This window comes from Suncus etruscus, chromosome 3, assembly GCF_024139225.1.
Source record: "Suncus etruscus isolate mSunEtr1 chromosome 3, mSunEtr1.pri.cur, whole genome shotgun sequence".
NCBI lineage: Eukaryota > Metazoa > Chordata > Mammalia > Eulipotyphla > Soricidae > Suncus > Suncus etruscus.
Window position 1 is genome coordinate 119,075,538 of NC_064850.1, and position 20,166 is coordinate 119,095,703.

General features: G+C 35.0%; 1 protein-coding gene across 1 annotated transcript in view; it reads left to right on the forward strand.

Moving 5' to 3' along the window:
• The window catches only part of INPP4B (inositol polyphosphate-4-phosphatase type II B), a 620,782-nt gene that overhangs the window by 434,577 nt on the left and 166,039 nt on the right, over positions 1-20,166 (forward strand). The window contains exons 12-14 of the mRNA XM_049770019.1: positions 4,812-4,942; positions 5,787-5,891; positions 16,260-16,368. Coding sequence (XP_049625976.1) covers positions 4,812-4,942; positions 5,787-5,891; positions 16,260-16,368 — 345 coding nt within the window. The remainder of the gene's footprint in view (positions 1-4,811; positions 4,943-5,786; positions 5,892-16,259; positions 16,369-20,166) is intronic.

Genomic DNA, 20,166 nt, shown 5'->3' on the forward strand with positions numbered 1-20,166 from the left:
CAGTTCTTTTCTCTTTTGTGTCTAAAAGTTATTGCAAGAATGTCTTTCATTTTTCTTAAAACCCATAGATGAGTGAGACCATTTTGCGTCTTTCTCTCTCTCTCTGACTTATTTCACTCAAAGCTGTAAATTCTTAAGAGAGTTCATGACTTTAGCAATAGGTAGTGTATTTGTTTGTTTTTTGTTTGTTTGTTTGCTTGTTCTTGGGTCACACCTGGCAGCACTCAGGGGTTATTCCTGGCTTTAAGCTCAGATATCGCTCCTGGCAGGCTTGGGGGAACTATATGGGATGCCGGAATTCGAACCACTGTCCTTCTGCATGCAAGGCAAATGCCTTACCTCCAAGCTATCTCTCTGGCCCAAGCAATGGGTAGTATATTTTCCAGGAAAAAATTTTAGTGGTGTTGTAGGGTCAAAAGAGAAAAGCTTTTCAAAGTGGAGCTGTTTGTTACTGTGAGTTCAATGGGAATGGTAATATATGGGAAAGGAATAGTTAGCATACTTTTCTATGAATAAATAATGAGCTTACACACCTCATCTTCTTCACCACTCATGTTTAGATGTACAGCTATTCAGTTATGATGCTGAACCACATTTCTGTTTAGGTAAATGAACATGAAGAAAATGTAGCACAGGGTCCCAATTTCTGGTTCTCATTATAGTGGGCATTATGATATGGATATGATTGTATTTGGGAGAATAAGTCATCATGTACTGGCTATCTACAAACCATGCTGGTTTCATTAAAAGATCCAAAAGATAAGGCAACAAATTGAACTATTTTTTCTTAGGTATAATTTTTAATAATATTTATAATTCTAGAAAAAATGGTTTGGGATCCCTACTTTTTCTGCATATGTTCATAAATTATGCAATAGGCTTCAGTATGAAAAACATGAGTTCTAGACTGCTGAGCCATCTTCTGACCAGGATTTGGTATTATTTTAATCTAATTTGTGTTTGGGGTCATGCCAAACAGTGCTCAAGGCTTAATCCTGGCTCTGCACTTGAGTCACTTTGGGGACTGGGGACCAAATAAGATGCCACATATCAAACCCAGTTTAGCTACATACAAGGCAATAGTCAGACCCTCTGTCTTATTTATTATATTATATTATATTATTTTATTTTATTATAGTATTTATTATATTATTTTATTATATTAATATTTTGTTGTCTTCAGTTGACCAGGTATTTTATTTTGTGTTATTGTGTTTGTTTTCTGGTTCTTACTAACGGGACTAGAGGAATGTGGAGAGTAGACATGGATCTACAGCCTGTGGTCTCCCAGTGACTTTAAGACTCACAATTTCTTTTTCTTTTTTTTTAATGCAAAAAAATTTAATCATAAGTAACATTAAACTCAGTATATATTAAACTCAAAATATGTGTCCACATATTTTTAGGTTTTCAAAATCACCAATTTTTTTTAGCATTCATTGGGTATTATCTTAATATCATTATTGACATACTAGAAAATTGAGCATTTACTCTATGGACATGCACACAAATTTAGATTACACTCTAAAATTTTTATAGAAATTTACAGTGATCCGGGCCCGGAGAGATAGCACAGCAGCATTTGCCTTGCAAGCAGCCGATCCAGGACCAAAGGTGGTTGGTTCGAATCCTGGTGTCCCATATGGTCCCCCGTGCCTGCCAGGAGCTATTTCTGAGCAGACAGCCAGGAGGAACCCCTGAGCAATGCTGAGTGTGGTCCAAAAACTAAAAAAAAAAAAAAAAAATTACAGTGATTATGTAAAGTAACAGCTAATTCTTATGTTGTTTATCAACTTCCAAAGAAACTTGGAAGTACTTTTTAAACCATTTACCTTTATTTTTTAATATAATTTTTATTTTGATCATAGTGGCTTACATATTGTTGACAATAATATTTTAGGTACATATTTACATAAAATCAGGAGGATTCCCATCACCAATTTGTCCTCCCTACACCTCTATTTTCGTCCTACCTCCCTTATCCTCCTCCCTCACTCCCTGGGCTGCTAGAAAATGTGGTTCCCTCTATACCTAGTTTACTACTTAGTAGTCTTGCTCCTGTTTGGCCTTGCTGCCTCCTTTATTTCCCCCTCTAACTGGGAGGCAGGACTAGATAGTTCAAGTTGTGTGGTTTTGTTTGAAGAAGAGAAAAGTAATAAACTGGGGTAAAAGTCTAATACACCAAAAATGGGCGGAATCCTTCTAGAGGCTCTCATCATCGGTTTGAGAGATGAAGGAGAAAAATAAGGTGAAACACCCCAACAGTACAAAAAGAAGTGTCAAATATCCAGTGAGCACTCCAACAATAACAACGATAAACACCACAAAAAAAGCCATGGAAGACTCACAATTTCTTAGAGATGCTTTTATCTATGGAACAAAAGGTTTTACATTATTAACTGACATTCCCCCTAGTAGATTGTATTTTATACATTTCTAGGTTCACTTTTCTTTAAACATATACTTATACTTAAAGATACATAGATTCAGGTGTCCTGTAACTTTGAGCATCTAATAAGTTGTTTTGGAAATGAAACAAGGTGAGAATGTTAGTTGGAATACTGATTTTGAATGGGCACACACGATGGTTCTACAAAAAGCATGATGGTGCTACAAAGAAAAGCAATAATAAATACCAATAGCATAATACATATGTGGACATGCACAGAGAATTTTTTGCACTATGTCTACAAATCATGCAAATTTAAGTTACATTTATGAAGTGCATCTTATTAAAACTTTGGTACACAACTAGTTGCTATTGACAATCTGTGAGCACACAAATGTGTGTGCAATGTAACGTATAATATATAATATACTAAATTAGTGGAGGAGAATGTATCAATGGACCTGAAAACTCCCACACTCAGAACTTTTGCTTTTTTTTCCAATAGAGAGTGAAATCCTTCAAGTATTTTTTTTACGCAAGGTATTTAAAAAACATGATTTTTACAAGCATGGCACCTTTAGAGTAATAAACAGGAATAAGCTGTGAATATCCCCCTTACAGTAATAGTTAGGAAATAAAGCTGTAAACCCTCTCATCAAGTTGATTCATCACACACACTATGTGCATGTGACTCCATTACACAAGATCTTCTAGACTTGGAATTCTTTCATTTTCTTTTGTCCTTGCTATTACTTTGTGCTAAACTCGAATATCCTTCCATATGTGTGAAGTCATAGAATACAGCTCCCAAGATTTTTCTTCCAATCTCCTCCCTTTGTCTATTAATCTGTTCATTCTTCTCATGAATGTTGTGTGAATGATTGAAAACTAATCTCTGGAAATGTTGAGGATGGTGTTAGTGGGAAGGGTCTCAGAAGCTTCAGCATTATTTTATTGCTTTACTGTCAACAGAAAACAAAGTATAGCTCCACACATTGGAAAGCAGAGTTCTGTAGGCCGCCATCCATTATTCTTGCAAGAAACATAATGTTAAAGATTCTACATCTTCTGGATTTATTAGCTTGGTATTTAGCATGTTTCACAGTCAAAATAGCAAAGATGGTTCATTATTGCTGGTTAAATTAGCCTCATGAAAATGTTGTTGGTAAAGGTTACAAGAAATGAAAAAGATATCTAACCAAGCCGTATTTTAGATCATCTATCATTGTAATTTAAAAAGGCATTTGGATGATTTAAATTAACTTGGCTAAAGGGTTGAGAATTGAATAAAAGATAATAGTTAAAGCCTAAATGGCATGATTAGTTCTTCATTTTGGTAAAAAGTAGACAAAATATATGCTCATATTATTTACTTGTACACTAGAGAAAAAATAACTCCCCTAAATTATACCTTGTCATAGCACTTTAATTAAAAATAGGTTTTTATTTATAACTAAATTATATTATCTAAATTTTTTATTTCCTTTAGAAACTGTCAAATAATTATTTCTATATTATTTTCTTTTGTATGACCAAAGTCCATAACTCATCCATCTTGCTACTAAAACTTCAGTGTTTTTGTTTGTTTGTTTTCTTTTTTTTTTGTTTTGTTTTGTTTTTTATTTTGGTGTTTGGGCCACACCCATTGATGCTCAGGGGTTACTCCTGGCTATGCGCTCAGAAATTGCCCCTGGTTTGGAGGACCATATGGGGTGCCATTTTGGGGATCAAACCGCGGTTCATCCTAAGCTAGCAAAGCAAGGCAGATGCCTTACACCTTGCACCACTGCTCCGGCTCTGTGAAAGTTCAGTGTTTTTATTTTAAATTTATTGAAGTAATATTTGCTTAGAACATTATAGAAGTTTGTATGCTTACATACAAATATAATTATAATTATAATTTGGCAAATGTACAAACTGCATTAAAATAGTCTTGAAAAGTCTATTGTCTGATGTTTAACTGAATTACCCTCACCCCTTTGCCATCATGGTGAATTGAACTGTACTTGGTCTGTACTTGCTTCTCTGTGGCATGCAAAATGCTTTATACTTGTATAGTCTAACAGGGGTCCTCAAACTTTTTAAACAGGGGGCCAGTTCACTGTCCCTCAGACCATAGGAGGGTCTGACTATAGTAAAAACAAAATTTATGAACGAATTCTTATGCACACTGCATATATCTTATTTTGCAATGAAGAAACAAAACAGATACAAATACAATATGTGGCCCGCGGGCCATAGTTTGAGGACCACTGGAACTATTGTCTTTCTTTGTGTTGATTTCTTCTCAACTAGCAAGCATCTAATTCTTTCATGAAATGGATGTTGAAAGATTTTATTAGTGTTTTGATTCTGGTTTTGTATTTTGTGTGTATGGATTTGAAATCAAACAGTAATTTCTCCTCTTTCCTATTCTTTACAGAAATCAAGAGTTGAAAGAACTCGGTGAGCTCTCTCCACATTGGGACAATCTACGGAAAAATGTCCTCACTCACTGTGATCAGATGGTGACGATGTACCAGGACATTCTGTCTGAACTGAGCAAAGAAACAGGTGTGTAAATCAGAACTTGTCATACTGAAACTAAGTCCTTCATGTGTGTTCTGTAAATATCATTATGAACTTTTCAGGAATTGAGAAAAGTCCTTTTTATAAAACACTGTTTTAATTCTACCTGTCCTTTTCCATTAGAAACAAAGAAGAAAAGCTGCATTATCTTAAATCATGGTACAAGGATAATTGAGTATTTTTTTAAATGAGGATAAGGGTACTTGTTAGTACTTGGGCCATTCAGTGTTGGAGATTAAAGCCAAGACTCCTCTGGTAAAGCTTGTACTCCAGCCCTTTAGCTATGTTCCTTATTCCCTAATAGAGAATTTTGTTTGTTGGTTGCTTTGGAGGCCACAACCATTGGTATCCAGGGCTGAATTCTGACTGTACCCAGATATCATTCCTGGTAGGGTCAGGAAGGACCACATAGGGTTCCCGGGGTAGAACTTTGTCAACAGATGCAAGACAAACACCTAACCTGCCCCCAATTAAGAAAGTGTCTAGGGCCCGGAGAGATAGCACAGTGGCGTTTGCCTTGCAAGCAGCCGATCCAGGACCAAAGGTGGTTGGTTCGAATCCCGGTGTCCCATATGGTCCCCCGTGCCTGCCAGGAGCTATTTCTGAGCAGACAGCCAGGAGTAACCCCTGATCACTGCCGGGTATGGCCCAAAAACCAAAAAAAAAAAAAAAAAAAAAAAAAAGAAAATGTCTAACTTGGAATTCTAAGAATAAAATTAACTCCTGCAGCATGTGTTTCAATTTGAAATTGTGGGACTTTGATATAAAATATTTTTCCACCCCTGTATATGCATAGTTATTTTTTCTGCTGTTTATTTTTTTCCATTAGGCTCTTCTTTCAAATCAAGCAGCAGCAAAGGAGAGAAAACATTAGAATTTGTCCCAGTCAATCTGCATTTGCAGAGAATGCATGTACACAGCCCGCAAGTGAAAGGTAATATATGGGATTTTTGCTCTCTTCTAAAAATAGAATATCATGGCTATGTGTACTTTCTTAAGCAGTTTGATTGTGGCAGAACTTTAAAAATGAGAATTTTTATTGAAAGAGGAAGTTAAAAACAATAGAAGGCAGCAATGACCCTAAATACCTTTTAAAAAAAAACATTTAATTGTTTTTCTGGGCAATAATAGTTTGTTGATATGGCCCCAAAATTGAGATGCAGGTAAAAGCACAAAATGGGCAGAATCTTCCTTAAATCATACGAGTGAGAGATAATATCTACTAATCAGGTTGCTCTTTGAATTTGAGAAGCGAAAGCAATACAAATCGTGTGCAAGCAGTTTCTCTAAATTAATAGAACCACCTCTTCCTTATGGTTTGGTAGACAGAGGTGGTAGTTGTCTATTTAAAAAAAATAAACATTTCTCAATTATTAGAAACAGTCAGATGTTATGAGAAACAGAAAATTCATATAGATGTTTAGAAGCATAGATGGATAAGATTTAAAGTGAGCTGTGTGGTATTAGATTATTACCATTCTGCAAATGCTCTGCAACTTTTCAAAGAAATATCTGAAAAACCTTCAGGTCAGAGATAATATGGGAAATACAGCATGTGCTTTGTTTGTGACACCATATATGGTCTCCTGCTCATGGCCAGGAGGGGTCCCTATGCACAGAGTAAGAAAGAAGCCCTCAACACAGCTGCCTGTATCCCAATCCCCTTTCTTCAAGATAAATTAATAAAATAAGATATTCTTCTCATCTCCTTTTTGCTTTAATATATTATTACTTTATTGATGCATGTTTACTTAAGGTTTGCATATTAACTGCCAATGGCAGATTTATCATTGTTGTTATTCCAGTTTGGTACAACTCACTTCTGAGTAATCTCAGAAACTTCAGAGTCTAATGGTTCCTCTCTAAAGTCTTTCTTGATGAGCGCTCTGGCTGGCCAGCTAATATCTTTCATCCCAGGGAGCAAAAATTACTGCAGCTCAACAAATTCTTTATGATAACTGTCTTGACATCTACTTGGGAACATACATACACAAGCACAAAGAAACAGGCCAGTTTTATGGCCAAGATTTGATAATATTTTCATTTGATAATATTTTAATCAAACTTCTACTGTTCTTGGAATAATTCCAAAGCTTAAATGAGAAAAATTAAATATTTTAAATATGTGTATACTAATTGTATACACATGGACAGCTAATGTATATATTTGAGGGTAGTTGTTGGATAATTCTGATTTTTTTTGTTTTGTTTTGTTTTGTTTTTTTTTTTTTTTGTTTTTGAGCCACACCCGGCGTTGCTCAGGGGTTCCTCCTGGCTGTCTGCTCAGAAATAGCTCCTGGCAGGCATGGAGACCATATGGGACACCGGGATTCGAACCAACCACCTTTGGTCCTGGATTGGCTGCTTGCAAGGCAAACGCCGCTGTGCTATCTCTCCGGGCCCTGATATATTATTTTTATGACTTAAAGGCCATACTCTGTTGTCCTCATGGCTTACTCCAGCCTTGAACTCAGTAATTACTCTGGCAGTCTCAGAGAATCATTTTGATTACATGGAATTGAACCTGGTTCTGCTGCATGAAAAGAAGCATATTGCCAATTATACTATTGCTCCAGGCACTGATGCCTAATTTTTATTTTCTTCGGTAAACCTTAAGTTAAGATTCTGCAGTTTTGTTTTATTTTTTATGAAAAGATTTTATTAATTTGTTTTATCTTATTTCATTAATTTTTTTTGTTTGTTTTGGGATTGATGGTGCTCTGGGATTACTCTTGTCTCTGCACTCCGGACTCAGTCCTGGCAGACTTTGAGGAGCATATGGGATGCCAAGAATCAAACGTGGGATGGCAACATGAAAGACAAGTGTACCATCTGTACACTATTATTACTCTGGACCAAAACCCTGGGATTTTAAAATTGGATCGTTTCTGCCAAACATTTGATAAAATGAAAGAATTGAAATAACCGTGGGGTGGGGGAGGGGTGGATCCGTGTGGGTGAAGCAGTAGGGTGTTTGCTTTGCAACCATCTGACCTAGGATGGACAACGGTTTGATCCCCCGGCATCCCATAAGGTTCCTCAAGCCAGGAGCCCCAAGCCAAGAGCGATTTCTGAGTGCATAGCCAGGAGTAGCTAACTCCTGAGTGTCACTGCGTGTGGCCAAAAAAAAAGGAAAGAAAGAAAGAAAGAAAGGAAGGAAGGAAGGCAGGAAGGAAGGAAGGAAGGAGGGAAGGAAGGAAGGAAGGAAAGGAAGGAAGGAAGGAAGGAAGGAAGGAAGGAAGGGAAGGAAGGAAGGAAGGAAGGAAGGAAGGAAGAGAAGGAAGGAAGGAAGAAAAGAAAGAATGAAATGAAAGAAAGAAAGAAAGAAAGAAAGAAAGAAAGAAAGAAAGAAAGAGAGAAGAAAGAAAGAAAGAAAGAAAGAAAGAAAGAAAGAAAGAAAGAAAGAAAGAGAGAAAGAGAGAAAGAGAGAGAGAAAGAAAGAAAGAAAGAAAGAAAGAAAGAAAGAAAGAAAGAAAGAAAGAAAGAAAGAAAGAAAGAAAGAAAGAAAGAAAGAAAGAAAGAGAAAGAAAGAAAGAAAGAAAGAAAGAAGAGAGAGAGAGAGAAAGAGAGAGTGAAAGAAAGAAAGAAAGAAAGAAAGAAAGAAAGAAAGAAAGGAAAGGAAAGAAAGAAAGAAAGAAAGAAAGAAAAAAAGAAAGAAAGAAAGAAAGAAAGAAAGAATGAAAAAGAAAAGAAAAGAAAGAAAGAAAGAAAGAAAGAAAGAAAGAAAGAAAGAAAGAAAGAAAGAAAGAAAGAAAGAAAGAAAGTAAGAAAGAAAAAGAAAGAAAGAAAGAAGAGAGAGAGAAAGAAAGAAGAGAGAAAGAAAGGAAAGAAAGAAAGAAAGAAAGAAAGAAAAGAAGAAAGAAAGAAAGAAAGAAAGAAAGAAAGAAAGAAAGAAAGAAAGAAAGAAAGGAAAAGAAGAAGAAAGAAAGAAGAAAGAAAGAAAGAAAGAAAGAAAGAAAGAAAGAAAGAAAGAAGAAAGAAAGAAAGAAAGAAAAACAGTGGGGCCCAAGGCTTTTAGAAATTCTAATCTTATCAATAGTTTGAATATAATATATCTGTGTTTTAAAATTTAATAAAATCAAAGTATCATCAGTAATAAAGAAGTTAAAATATGCAAGAGCTAATTGGAGAGTAAACACTTTTTCCCCCTTATTAATTAACTTGAAAGAGTTTTTAAGCTACAGTGAAGTGTTTATAGAGCGTGGAGTACAACAGACTCGGGAATGACTCAAAGTCTTAGCACTTTTTATAAACTGATAGTAAATCCATTATTTAATCCTTGTAAACAATGTACTCTTCATGAAATGAATTCAAGTATATAAACACCAAGAAAGAAGTCAGGGGTTTTATGGTTCACCACCTTTGGCCATTCTGTAACAAAATGGATGTCAGTTTTATCAAAACAGTGGTGAAAGAGAAATCAATTAAAAGCCTATTAAGGAAAGTGAAATCTAGACTGAAGGAAGTAGCTAAATTTAGAGAAGATGGCTTAAAAGGGTTATGTAAAAATCTTCACATGCATCACAGTCTAATGACTGAAACAGTGAGGAAATTAGAAATCATATGTTTGAATTTTTTTGGTTTTTATTTCTCAAAATTTTGGATATATCACCTCGTTAATGAAGAGTAATTACTACTTTGGGGAGTCGGACCACACCCAGTGGTTCTCAGGGTGCTCCTGGCTCTGTGCTCAGAAATAGTTCCTGGCAGGCCCTGGTGACCATATGGGATGCAGGGAATCGAACCTTGGTGGGCTGTGTGCAAGGCAAATGCCCTACCCACTGTGCTATTGCTCCAGCCCAGGGTAATTACTTCTAAATACAATCAATGATTATGTCAAACAAAAATATGAGATAATATGTCCATTCTCTCTATGTCATAGCCTTGGAGAGATAACAGGTTTCTTTGAGCCCCATTGATATGAATCAATGTTTAATTACATATTTAAATAGTTGGCAATAATTCTTGAAATACTTAATCTAGAATAAAAGGAATTATTTTTTTCTTAAAGGGTCTAAACAGGATATATTAAAAAAAATTCTTACTGGGTTTTAAGGTGATAGAATTAGAGCACAGTATCAAAACTGGAGGATTTTTGATCTATCAGTTGTCAGGAGGACTGGTTTATTTCTTTGAAGATCTAAGGAGAAGCTGTAGGAAGGAAATAGGTGTCTTCATAGTCTCAAAAATATTGAAAATTGCATATTGATTTTTTCCTAAAACTACTTACGGTTATAGAATTTAGTCATTGTTACACAACATTTACTATATAAGATATACTTATTGTTTCAAGGTGAATATTAAATGTAATTTATTTATTTCTTCATCAGTTTGTAAGCTATTATTTTAAACTGAAGTTTACGTAAAATATATACTTTATCAGAGAGACTATGTGTTTCTCAACTACGAAACACCATATAGTCCTGGATACTGCAGCGTTTTCGAAGAGGCTACACATATACAAGGGGCCATGGCATGAGACTAGGTAGCCAAACAACAGGAAGGAAGTAAAGTCCAAGTGGGAGCAAGGCTGGCAGAAGTTTGAGTAATATTGGCTAAACCACCCATTATATGTCTTATTCAAAATTTTTGAAAAAAATTTTTTTTAGAAACTTAACATTTACTTCTTTGACTTTAACTGAGTTAAGAACCTCATTCTGGGCACCAGTGGGTTTTTTGTTGTTGTTGTTGGTCTTTAATAATCCAATTAAAAGTTATGGGTTGTATTAAATCAGATTGTATATGTGCTTATATAATAACACTTAGCAGATTTTGAATTGCACTTAAATTTCTTTAAGAGCCATCATTACTGGTTTGAATGCTCAGCTGAATTATAGACATTTTGGAAGGTAATGATGCAAATAGATTGACCAAGTCTTTGTATTTTACTCATGAGTTATTTGGATGTAGTCTACATTTATTTTCATTCTTATCATTAGTAAATTAAATCTATCCACATTTGATTAATTGACCTCCTTTACTCAGAGAGACAACTTTGTAAACAATAGCAAGCAGATCCACTAACTATAAGGATATTGTCTAGCTCTTGATACAAGTAACTGAGCAGAACTAATGCTGTCATGACTCATCCTAATAACATAAATGAAATAACCTCTACTTAACTTCAGTGACCCCAGACCTAGTAAATTTTTATCCTTATTTATTACTTATTAAATTCAACAAATAAAAAACCTTGAAATTTAAAACAGAAATTTCTTCTTTAATATGTTTAAAATATTGTCATGACAAACAAGCTTGAATGTTATAAAATATGAAGTTTTTGCAATATGGTGTTTTATATGAAAGTAATTTCATATTGGAGAAAAGGAAAGAGTTGGATAAGGGAAAGAAAAGATGGAAAAAGGTGAGAAAGAAGAAAAGGAAAAATAAGAAAGTTCAATGAAGAAAGGAAACTTGTAAGGAAGAAATGGAAAGGAAGGAAAGGAGGTAAGAGTAAAGAAGAAAGAAAAAGAAAGGAAGATAAGAAAGAAAGGAAAGAAAGAAAGAAGAGAGAGGAGAGAAGAAAGAAAGAAAAGAAAGAAAGAAAAAAGAAAGGAAAGAAAGAAAGAAAGAAAGAAAGAAAGAAAAGAAAGAAAAAGAAAGAAAGAAAGAAAGAAAGAAGAAAAGAAAGAAAGAAAGAAAGAAAGAAAGAAAGAAAGAAAGAAAGAAAGAAAGAAAGATAGAAAGAAAGAAAGAAAGAAAGAAAGAAAGAAAGAAAGAAAGAAAGAAAGAAAGAAAGAAAGAAAGAAAGAAGAAAGAAAGAAAGAAAGAAAGAAAGAAAGAAAGAAAAGAATAATCTTGTCATAATCAAGTTGTGCATGGGCCAGAATGTACTTTGTCACTGTGAATGAGTTGACTTGTAATCTTGTAATCTCTATATGTAGTAAAAGGAATAAACAACAGAGTTAGTTTGAATTCTTTGGGTTTTATTTCTCAAAACTTTGAATATATCACCTTAGTAATTACTATTTTGGGGAGTTGGACCACACCCAGTGGTGCTCAGAGGTGACTCCTGGCTCTGTGCTCAGAAATAGTTCCTGGCAGGCTCCGGTGACCATATGGATGCAGGGAATCTAACCTTGGTGGGCTGTGTGTAAGGCAAATGCCCTACTCAATGTGCTATTGCTCCAGCCCCAGAGTAATTACTTTTAAATACAGTCAATGATTATGTCAAATACTGTTTGAACTATTTTGAAACAGATTTTCCTCCAAATTCCAATTGTCCCATATGTCCCTCCTTTGCCCCCCATAATACTAGTGTAACTGGTCCCCACTTATAGAGCTTGCTGTGGATTAGGTATAGATTCTGTTGCTATTGACTTTGGGTTTGAATGCATACTGGGAACAGAGGTGAGGGGAGGACATCACTGGTGGTGGGAATGCCCTTGATTTATTGTCACTATAAACCTTGAATATTACTGTGAAATACTTGTAATTCACTTTGGTCACAATAAAATGAATAAAAAAGTACTAGTTAAATCAGTATCAACATTTTCTCTTATTAAAATTTTAAACTACCAAAGAAAATTCCAGTTGTCCTGTAAATTATGTCAAAGTCACTTTAGAGGTCATTTGGAAGTCAGAAATTTCACCTAAATTGTATCTTAAAAGGAGGCCAGCATATCCATGTTTTTTTTTCCATTAACACTATTTTTTGATTGTGGGAGAGAAAGAGAGAGAGAGAGAGAGAGAGAGAGAGAAAGAGAGAGAGAGAGAATGAATATATTATTTCATTTCTATTAGTAAGTGGCTTTTAAAAAACCACAAAGCAGTTCTATTAAATGTTAAATCAACATAGTAACTTTAGCCTGATGAAATTTAACAGTTCAATTTTCATTCTTTATTATGTTTATATGATGCCATTTCAAAAAGCCAAGGGCAACTTTTGAGATATAAATAATAAAGAAAAATATCATGGAAACAAGATACAAATTTGTTGGGGGGAGTGAGATTAAATGGCTGTAGGATAGTCAGGTGGAGCTCAGTGCAGGTGCGCAAGGATGTGGTAAGAAGCCAGAGATTACCTGGGTCACTCTGATCATGCTCAGAAGCCTCCTGGCCTGCACATGAGGTGGTGACGAACTACCTGATGCCAGAGATTGACCATCATTGGTCAATCAGAGATTGACCATCATTGGCCAAATACAAATACCTTACCCCCTGCACTATCTTTCTGGCCTTTTATCTTCAGAATAGGCATTTGTTGGGGCCAGAGTGATAGCACAGCAGTAGGGCATTTGCCTTGCATGGGGCTGACCCAGGATGAACTCGGGTTTGATTCCTGGCATCCCAAGCCAGGCGTGATTTCTGAGTGCAAAGCCAGGAGTAAGGCCTGGACGTCATCGGGGGTAGCCCAAACTAAAAATATAAAAATAAAAAGAATAGGAAATTCTCAATTATTTGCTTAAAGTTTTTGTTCAAAAGAAAATTTCCATTTGGATTTTTGTGTCTTTGATGACCCAAAGACTTTATTACATCTTTACAAGAAATATTGATATTAGAAGCCATAAATTTGAAAAAGTAGAAACATTTTACAACGTGAAACAAATATGCTGATGCCTTTGCGGTGGTAGTACAGTAACTTTGCACCCCAAAAGCATGAGTATTAACATTATACATAGCAGTTTACCTCAATATTTATCAAATATATAAAAGTGAAACAAATATTACAGATCAAACTGTTACCTTAGAATTTTAATTTTTGTTGACATTTTCTTGTATCTGTGCTCTCCTCAGGAAAATTAATTAATTTTAAAAAATTACAAATATTCCAGAGCCAGGGGAGAGCGTTGGTGATAAGTCACATGCTGCATAATAAAGAAAGAAGAAAGTCTTGGAAAGACTCTTGAATCCAATATTAAAATTGAAGTTAATCATTTAGATTTATGGTTTGTTATTGCTAGAATGGCTGAATAGATGAAAGACAGATTTGCACATATGCTTTCTAGTTATTGTCACTGGACTGATTTAAAACAGAACTAATTAGCAAACTAAATTCAGTAGTTTTTAACAAATACCTCTCTTCTAATACTAATGTTTCCTGCAAAAGTGATTGATTCTAGAGCTAGTGGGGAAATGGAAGATGAAGTAGAATATTGTGTAGCACTAGAAAGTAGAATAGGACTAAAAAATATATGTTTTTAAGTGTATATATCACCAAATACCATAAACTATCTCTATAAATGATACAGGAGAAAATATGAAGAAATTTTCAATGGACTAACCTGGAAAAATTAACATAAATATTTTATTGTACAATAAAACCACCATGAGTTCAAGTTGATGTTAAGAAATATTTGAACACTCTCATGACAATGACAGTTAGTGAGAGAAATAGGATGACTGTCTTGAGGACAGATGGGAGCATGGAGTAGGAAAATGGGAGACATTGGTGGCTAGTAGGTTGCACTGGTGAAGGGGAGGTGTACATTTTATGGCTATAACCCAACTATGAACATGTCTGTAACCATGGTGGCTAAATAATGATATTCTTAATATTTTTATTTTTTTGGCTTTTGGACCACACTCAGTGTCGCTTAGGGGTTACTCCTGGCTATGAGCTCAGAAATTACTCCTGGCTTGGGGGATCATATGGGGCAACAGGGAATTGAATCTTGGTCTGTCCTAGATCAGCCATATGCGAGCCAAATGCCCTACCACTGTGCCACTTCTCCGGCCCTAAATAAAGATATTATTAAAAAAAGAAATATTTGAACAGTTGAATAACTAAGAACCTTTCATTATTCCTCCCAGATACAAAATGACTGCACCTCCTCCACCACCAAAATGTCCAATACCACGATCCTTGTTATGTCAATTCTATTCCCTATTTTCTTACCTTTTGTCCCCTCACTGCTTCGTTTTCTGTTTGTAATCAAGTCAAGAGCTTCCCACCATTTGATATTGTCTGCTCCATTTTTTTGTTTCTCTATATTGCATGCAAGACAAATGCCCTGTCTGCTGTACTATTGCTCTGGTCCTCTACCAACATCTGCTTTATTGTTTTAAATATTTTTCAATTATTTTTTTTTTTTTGGAAATTACAACCAGATGTGCTCAGGAATTTCTCCTGACAGTGCTCAGGGATATGGGATGGGATGCTGGGAATTGAATCTTTGTCAGCCACATGCAAGGCAGCACCCAATACACTACACTATTTTTCCAGCCTTGGTTGTTTTGGGTTGTTTTTTTTTTTCTACTTTGAAAGGGAAATACATTACCCCCTCAATGGTTATTTGCATTTTATCAATGGCTTGTTTTGTCTTGTGATCTGTTTGTTGTTATTCTTGTTCTGTGTTCTTGAATTTTCTGAGTGTCTCTGAAGTCGTTCATTTGAAGATATTTTATATTAAGAAAATATTCATATTCTCTTGGACTGAGACATTAGAAAGAAGTTATGGTGTTTACCTGAATCTTAACAAATAATTTATGCTTTCCCTGTAAATGGTATATGAGAAACAACCAATGTGTCAATACCAAAATCAATTTGAAAAGGATCTACTATGAAATTAGATTCCCAAACTAAAATGTAGTTTTACAAGAAGGCATTCACTTTGCTTCCATCATGAGGGAATACTTTTCATTAGAATGTAAAATAGATGGCATGTTTTAAAGCTCTAAACTTAATATGTATCAAGTTTGATGGCTTTCAAGATCAAAGGATCGAATTTAAATTTAAATGTACAGATTTTTATTAAAAAACAATATCTTGCTGGGAAATAGATCGAGACATTTTGAGTATAATTTCTGTGTCACCTAAGAAAATTGCAAGAGCGTGCATTACAAATTGTTTAAGATTTAGTGTACACAGACAGGAAACTACCTGGTATAGATTTTTTTATTATGTGCTAGTACAGTTCTGCCCTTGAGCCAAAATACGTGAACAATTTGGCTCTTTTCTCTATAAATTTTTCTTGAAAGATTGTTCATTATTGCTGAATTCTGATATGATTACAAATTAAATGATGCAAAACTCAATAAAGTAAAATACACAAAAGACCAATTAACATGTTATTTCAGTAAGAATAGAGAAGAATGGGAGAACATACTGTTCTACACAGTAGTTTATAATTAAGATGTAGCCATAAATCATGGAAGCATTATGACTTGTTGAGGTGCACAGGTGGCTTTTAGAAAGATTGATTAGTTCCTCTTGCCCCCTTGAGAGGTGAGTTCATCGTTATTCCTACAAATTAAAAAGAATAATTTCTCAAACTTCCCACAGTATGTAAGCTTCAGTGCAAACAGCACGCTGGAAGTCAATGTTGGCAAATGTTTATCTCCTTGTCCTTTCCTGTTCCAGATGCTCTCTATGATGTCATCACCGTGGGAGCCCCAGCTGCCCATTTTCAGGGGTTTAAAAGTGGTGGTCTTCGGAAGCTTCTCCACAGATTTGAAACTGAAAGAAGAAAGTAAGTAATGACAGAATGCATTCATAATACCTTTCCTAGAGTCGGGGGATTTGTAACTGAGGTGCTCATGCTGGGTGCATCATAATGAATGGATACTGGTAAATCGAATCCATTCTGAAACTGAAAGTTGTTAAACTTCCAAAAAGGCTTGAACAGAATTAAGTTAGGAAAACAAAAAAGGAAATAACCTGAGTGTGTTGTTTATAAATGAACACGGTGCTGATAAAATTACTTTTATGTAAGCCACTAAGGTTTTATGTAAGCTACTAAGAAATAGGTAGTACAGCAATCGATGGAATTGTGTTCAGACAGAGAAATAGCTGAAATCTTGTTCTAATTTGACTATAAAGGTGAAGGTACTTCCAAAGGGCACATGCTTGTATGACTCTGAGCCTTTGAGAAATATCGTCCACAATCTGAGGCTGCTGGATCATTTGTTTGTGCCCGTCTAAGTAGATGTACCAATTTTTTTCGGGGGAAAGCATGAAAGATGTATCAATTTTTTAAAAAGAATCTATATTCTAATCTTAAATGAAAGTCACAATAAATCTCCCAAAACTTTTCTTATTTTACTACCAATCTAATATATCCCTAAATTTTATATTTAGCTGTTTTAACATAGTTTTCAGTAAAGCTTGGATACCAAATATAACATTGATAAACATGCCATAACATAATATTCATATGTTTTTTGGCCTGTATAATATGTTATCTTAAGGAAACTGACCTACTCATTCGTAAGCATTTCTCTCACCTTAGCAATGGTAACAGGAAATGGAAGTTCGAGTTCTATACCCTCTCATCCCAAATACTAGGTTCATGGAATTTGGAGGCTGATCCAGAGGAAGGTATAAATGTCCTTTTATCCATTCATTCCCTTTATCCTAATCCATCCTCTTATTCTTGCACACTTTTTTTCAGCTGGTGTTTTGCCACATTAGAATTTCTCTAGCTCCCAAGTAGAGATACATTGAAGACAAGAAAATAACTCATCAGACTCACTGTCATGTTTTCTTTATGTCCAGAAGCTCTTGGTTAGTTTTTTTCCTTCACTTTCTAATACATTCCATATATTTTGCCTAGAAAGCTTTTACTGTGTGAGATCAATGGTTAGAGTAAAATCAATCATGTTTACCCCATCTTGTTTTGAAATGGGAGTCTCAATAAGTACTATTTTATTTTTAATAAAATTTAAAAACACATGGACAGTTAGAATGAAAACTTACATAATACATAGAACATAATTAAATAGATAAAGCACCACTATATGAAACATAGAATTTAACTGTATGATTTTATTAAATACTACTATTGGCAAAGGCAAGTATTGACTCATGTGGCTAGACTTTGAGTAATATCCATAGATTTGCAAGTATCTTTATGATACTTGAATCTTTTTTACTAGGATTTTTATGGAAATAAATTCACATATAACTGTATACACATAGCTCAGAAATTATATTTAAAATAGATAATGTATACAAATATAAACACTATTGCTTCAGGTTTTGCTATTGATTAAATACAATGGGATATTTCAAAAAATGTTAAATAATTTGATATAAATTTATTAAAAGAAAACATACCCAATAAAGGTGGTAGTGTGGATCATATGACTTTCTGGGGCAATAAGAAAAGAACTACATCTGCCTGCCTACCATATTCAGAATAGATCTGCACAATGACAATACAGAGGAAGGAAATTTTGCCAGTTCTGTTTCAGACAAGATGAAGAAATACAATTGATTTTATTCTTCTCACACAAATTTTTAGCAAAATTTATGCCACTTATTAAAAATTACTAAAATTATTTGGGAAAAAGTTGAGCCAGGAGCCTCAGGACTTAAAGAAAACAGTATATTCTGCCTTGCATGTGTCTGGCCCAAGTTCTATCTCCAACACCCCGTATAGTCTCCTGTACTCCTCCATGAATAATTCCTGAGTGTAGTGCAGTAGTAACCTTTGAACATTCATCGCCAGGTGTGACTCAAAAACCAAACACACACACACACACATACACATACACAAAAGTTGTGAGAACATTTATTGAGTGAAAAAATACTTTTGACATACTCTACATAAAAATATTTGTTGACATAAACAACAAAGGGGTGAATCTGCCCGTTGTTATGTCTGTGCTAGAGATGATGTAAAGGTTTAAAGTCTCCAGTTCATTCATTCAGCATTATGAGATATTAAGAGTTATTCTTCCTTTATAAATGAGTAAATTACAGTTGTGAGAAGTGAAATAATTTGATGAGTGTCACAAAGCAGCTATTCAGGTTAGGATACAAATGCATGGGAAAGCAGAATTCATGGCTGTTCATGTTAAAGTGTCTACCTGCTGCCAGAATTGGAACCTACAAGTGAACAACTGAGCTAGAGAAAAGTCAGGAACAGAAGCATCAGCACTGAAAACACAAACTGTGGGTGTGTAGAAGAAATTGCCTAGGATATGTACTTAGTTGTACAGAGAAGGGAACTTCTGGGAAGGGAGAAAGGAAAAGGCAGGTTTTCAACATTACATGTTTATTTTCTGACTTGGTTGCTACAATCAAGCTTTATGCTTATAGAGTTAAAAAAGAGAACAAGGAGAAAACCCACATCACAGGTTTCTTTGAGATGATGTGTACTCCTTAGCAAGAATTCTTTCATGGGCTTGAGCTATTTAGTTCAGTACTTAGCAAACCTCAGCCTTTTGCTTGTACTGTGGATCCAAGTCTCAACATGACTATTAAGTTAAAAGCATTTTATACTCTTTCTCTGCAAGCTCTAGTCTTATAAAAAAATAAAGCCTATTAGCCTGGGAGATTTGATTTTGTTTGTAGGGATGCACGAGGAGAAGTCAGCACACACTTTCGGGAGTTGTCTAAATATGAACTGTGCAAAGAACTCAGTTGGTTGCAATGAAATAACTCACAGTATGGAAATATACCTGGAAGAAAATATACCCTCTAGGCAACAAATTATTATCAACACAAAATACTGAGTTGCTATCTTTCTGAAAATCACTTATTGCCATCCGCTGGACACAGTTTAAATAATATTTTTAAATGTCTATCTTGTATTCATGCAGTGTGTGAGATTTCACTATATGTTCCTGCTGTGAGGGTAGGTGTGATCTATTTTTATTAACAGAAAAGTGGTAATTGAAAGTGAACAGAACCAAGAACTTTAGAATAAATAAAATATTTAGGTGTATTGGGCATGACGTCCAAAGAACCACACAGTTGTGAATTTTTTAAATGAAGAAATGAAGAGCATTTTATTTATCTACTTACATTGTTGTGATAATGATGATGATGATGTGTGCGTGCGTGTGTGATGATGTGTGTGTGGTGCTAGGAGAAATGGGATTACTACCATTTTGACTTAGTTACCTCAGATTCACACATCTAAATTTTTTTTTTGTTTGTTTGTTTTGGGACTGCACCTGGAAGTGCTCAGAGCTTATTTCTGGCTCTGTGCTCAGGGTACACACCTGTTATATTATCTGTCCAACCCCTGTTCTCACCAGTTTTTCTTTAAATACATGTAGATCTATTTTCTCCTAAAAGCTAATTGTGGCCCCCCAGGGACCTCAATCCCGACCCGCGGGAGAGGCTGGAGACCACAACAGTTATTCACGGTTCACGAAGGGGATTCCGGCCTGAAAGAAAAGAGGGATTGGGAAGACAAGGAGACTCAAGGCGAAAAGTTCCGATCAAGAGTCCGTTTATTTTGGGAGGGGGCTAGCCTTTTATAGTCATGCCAAACAAAGAGAAAGGGGCAAGGCATTCTTGGAATAATTGTAACTTT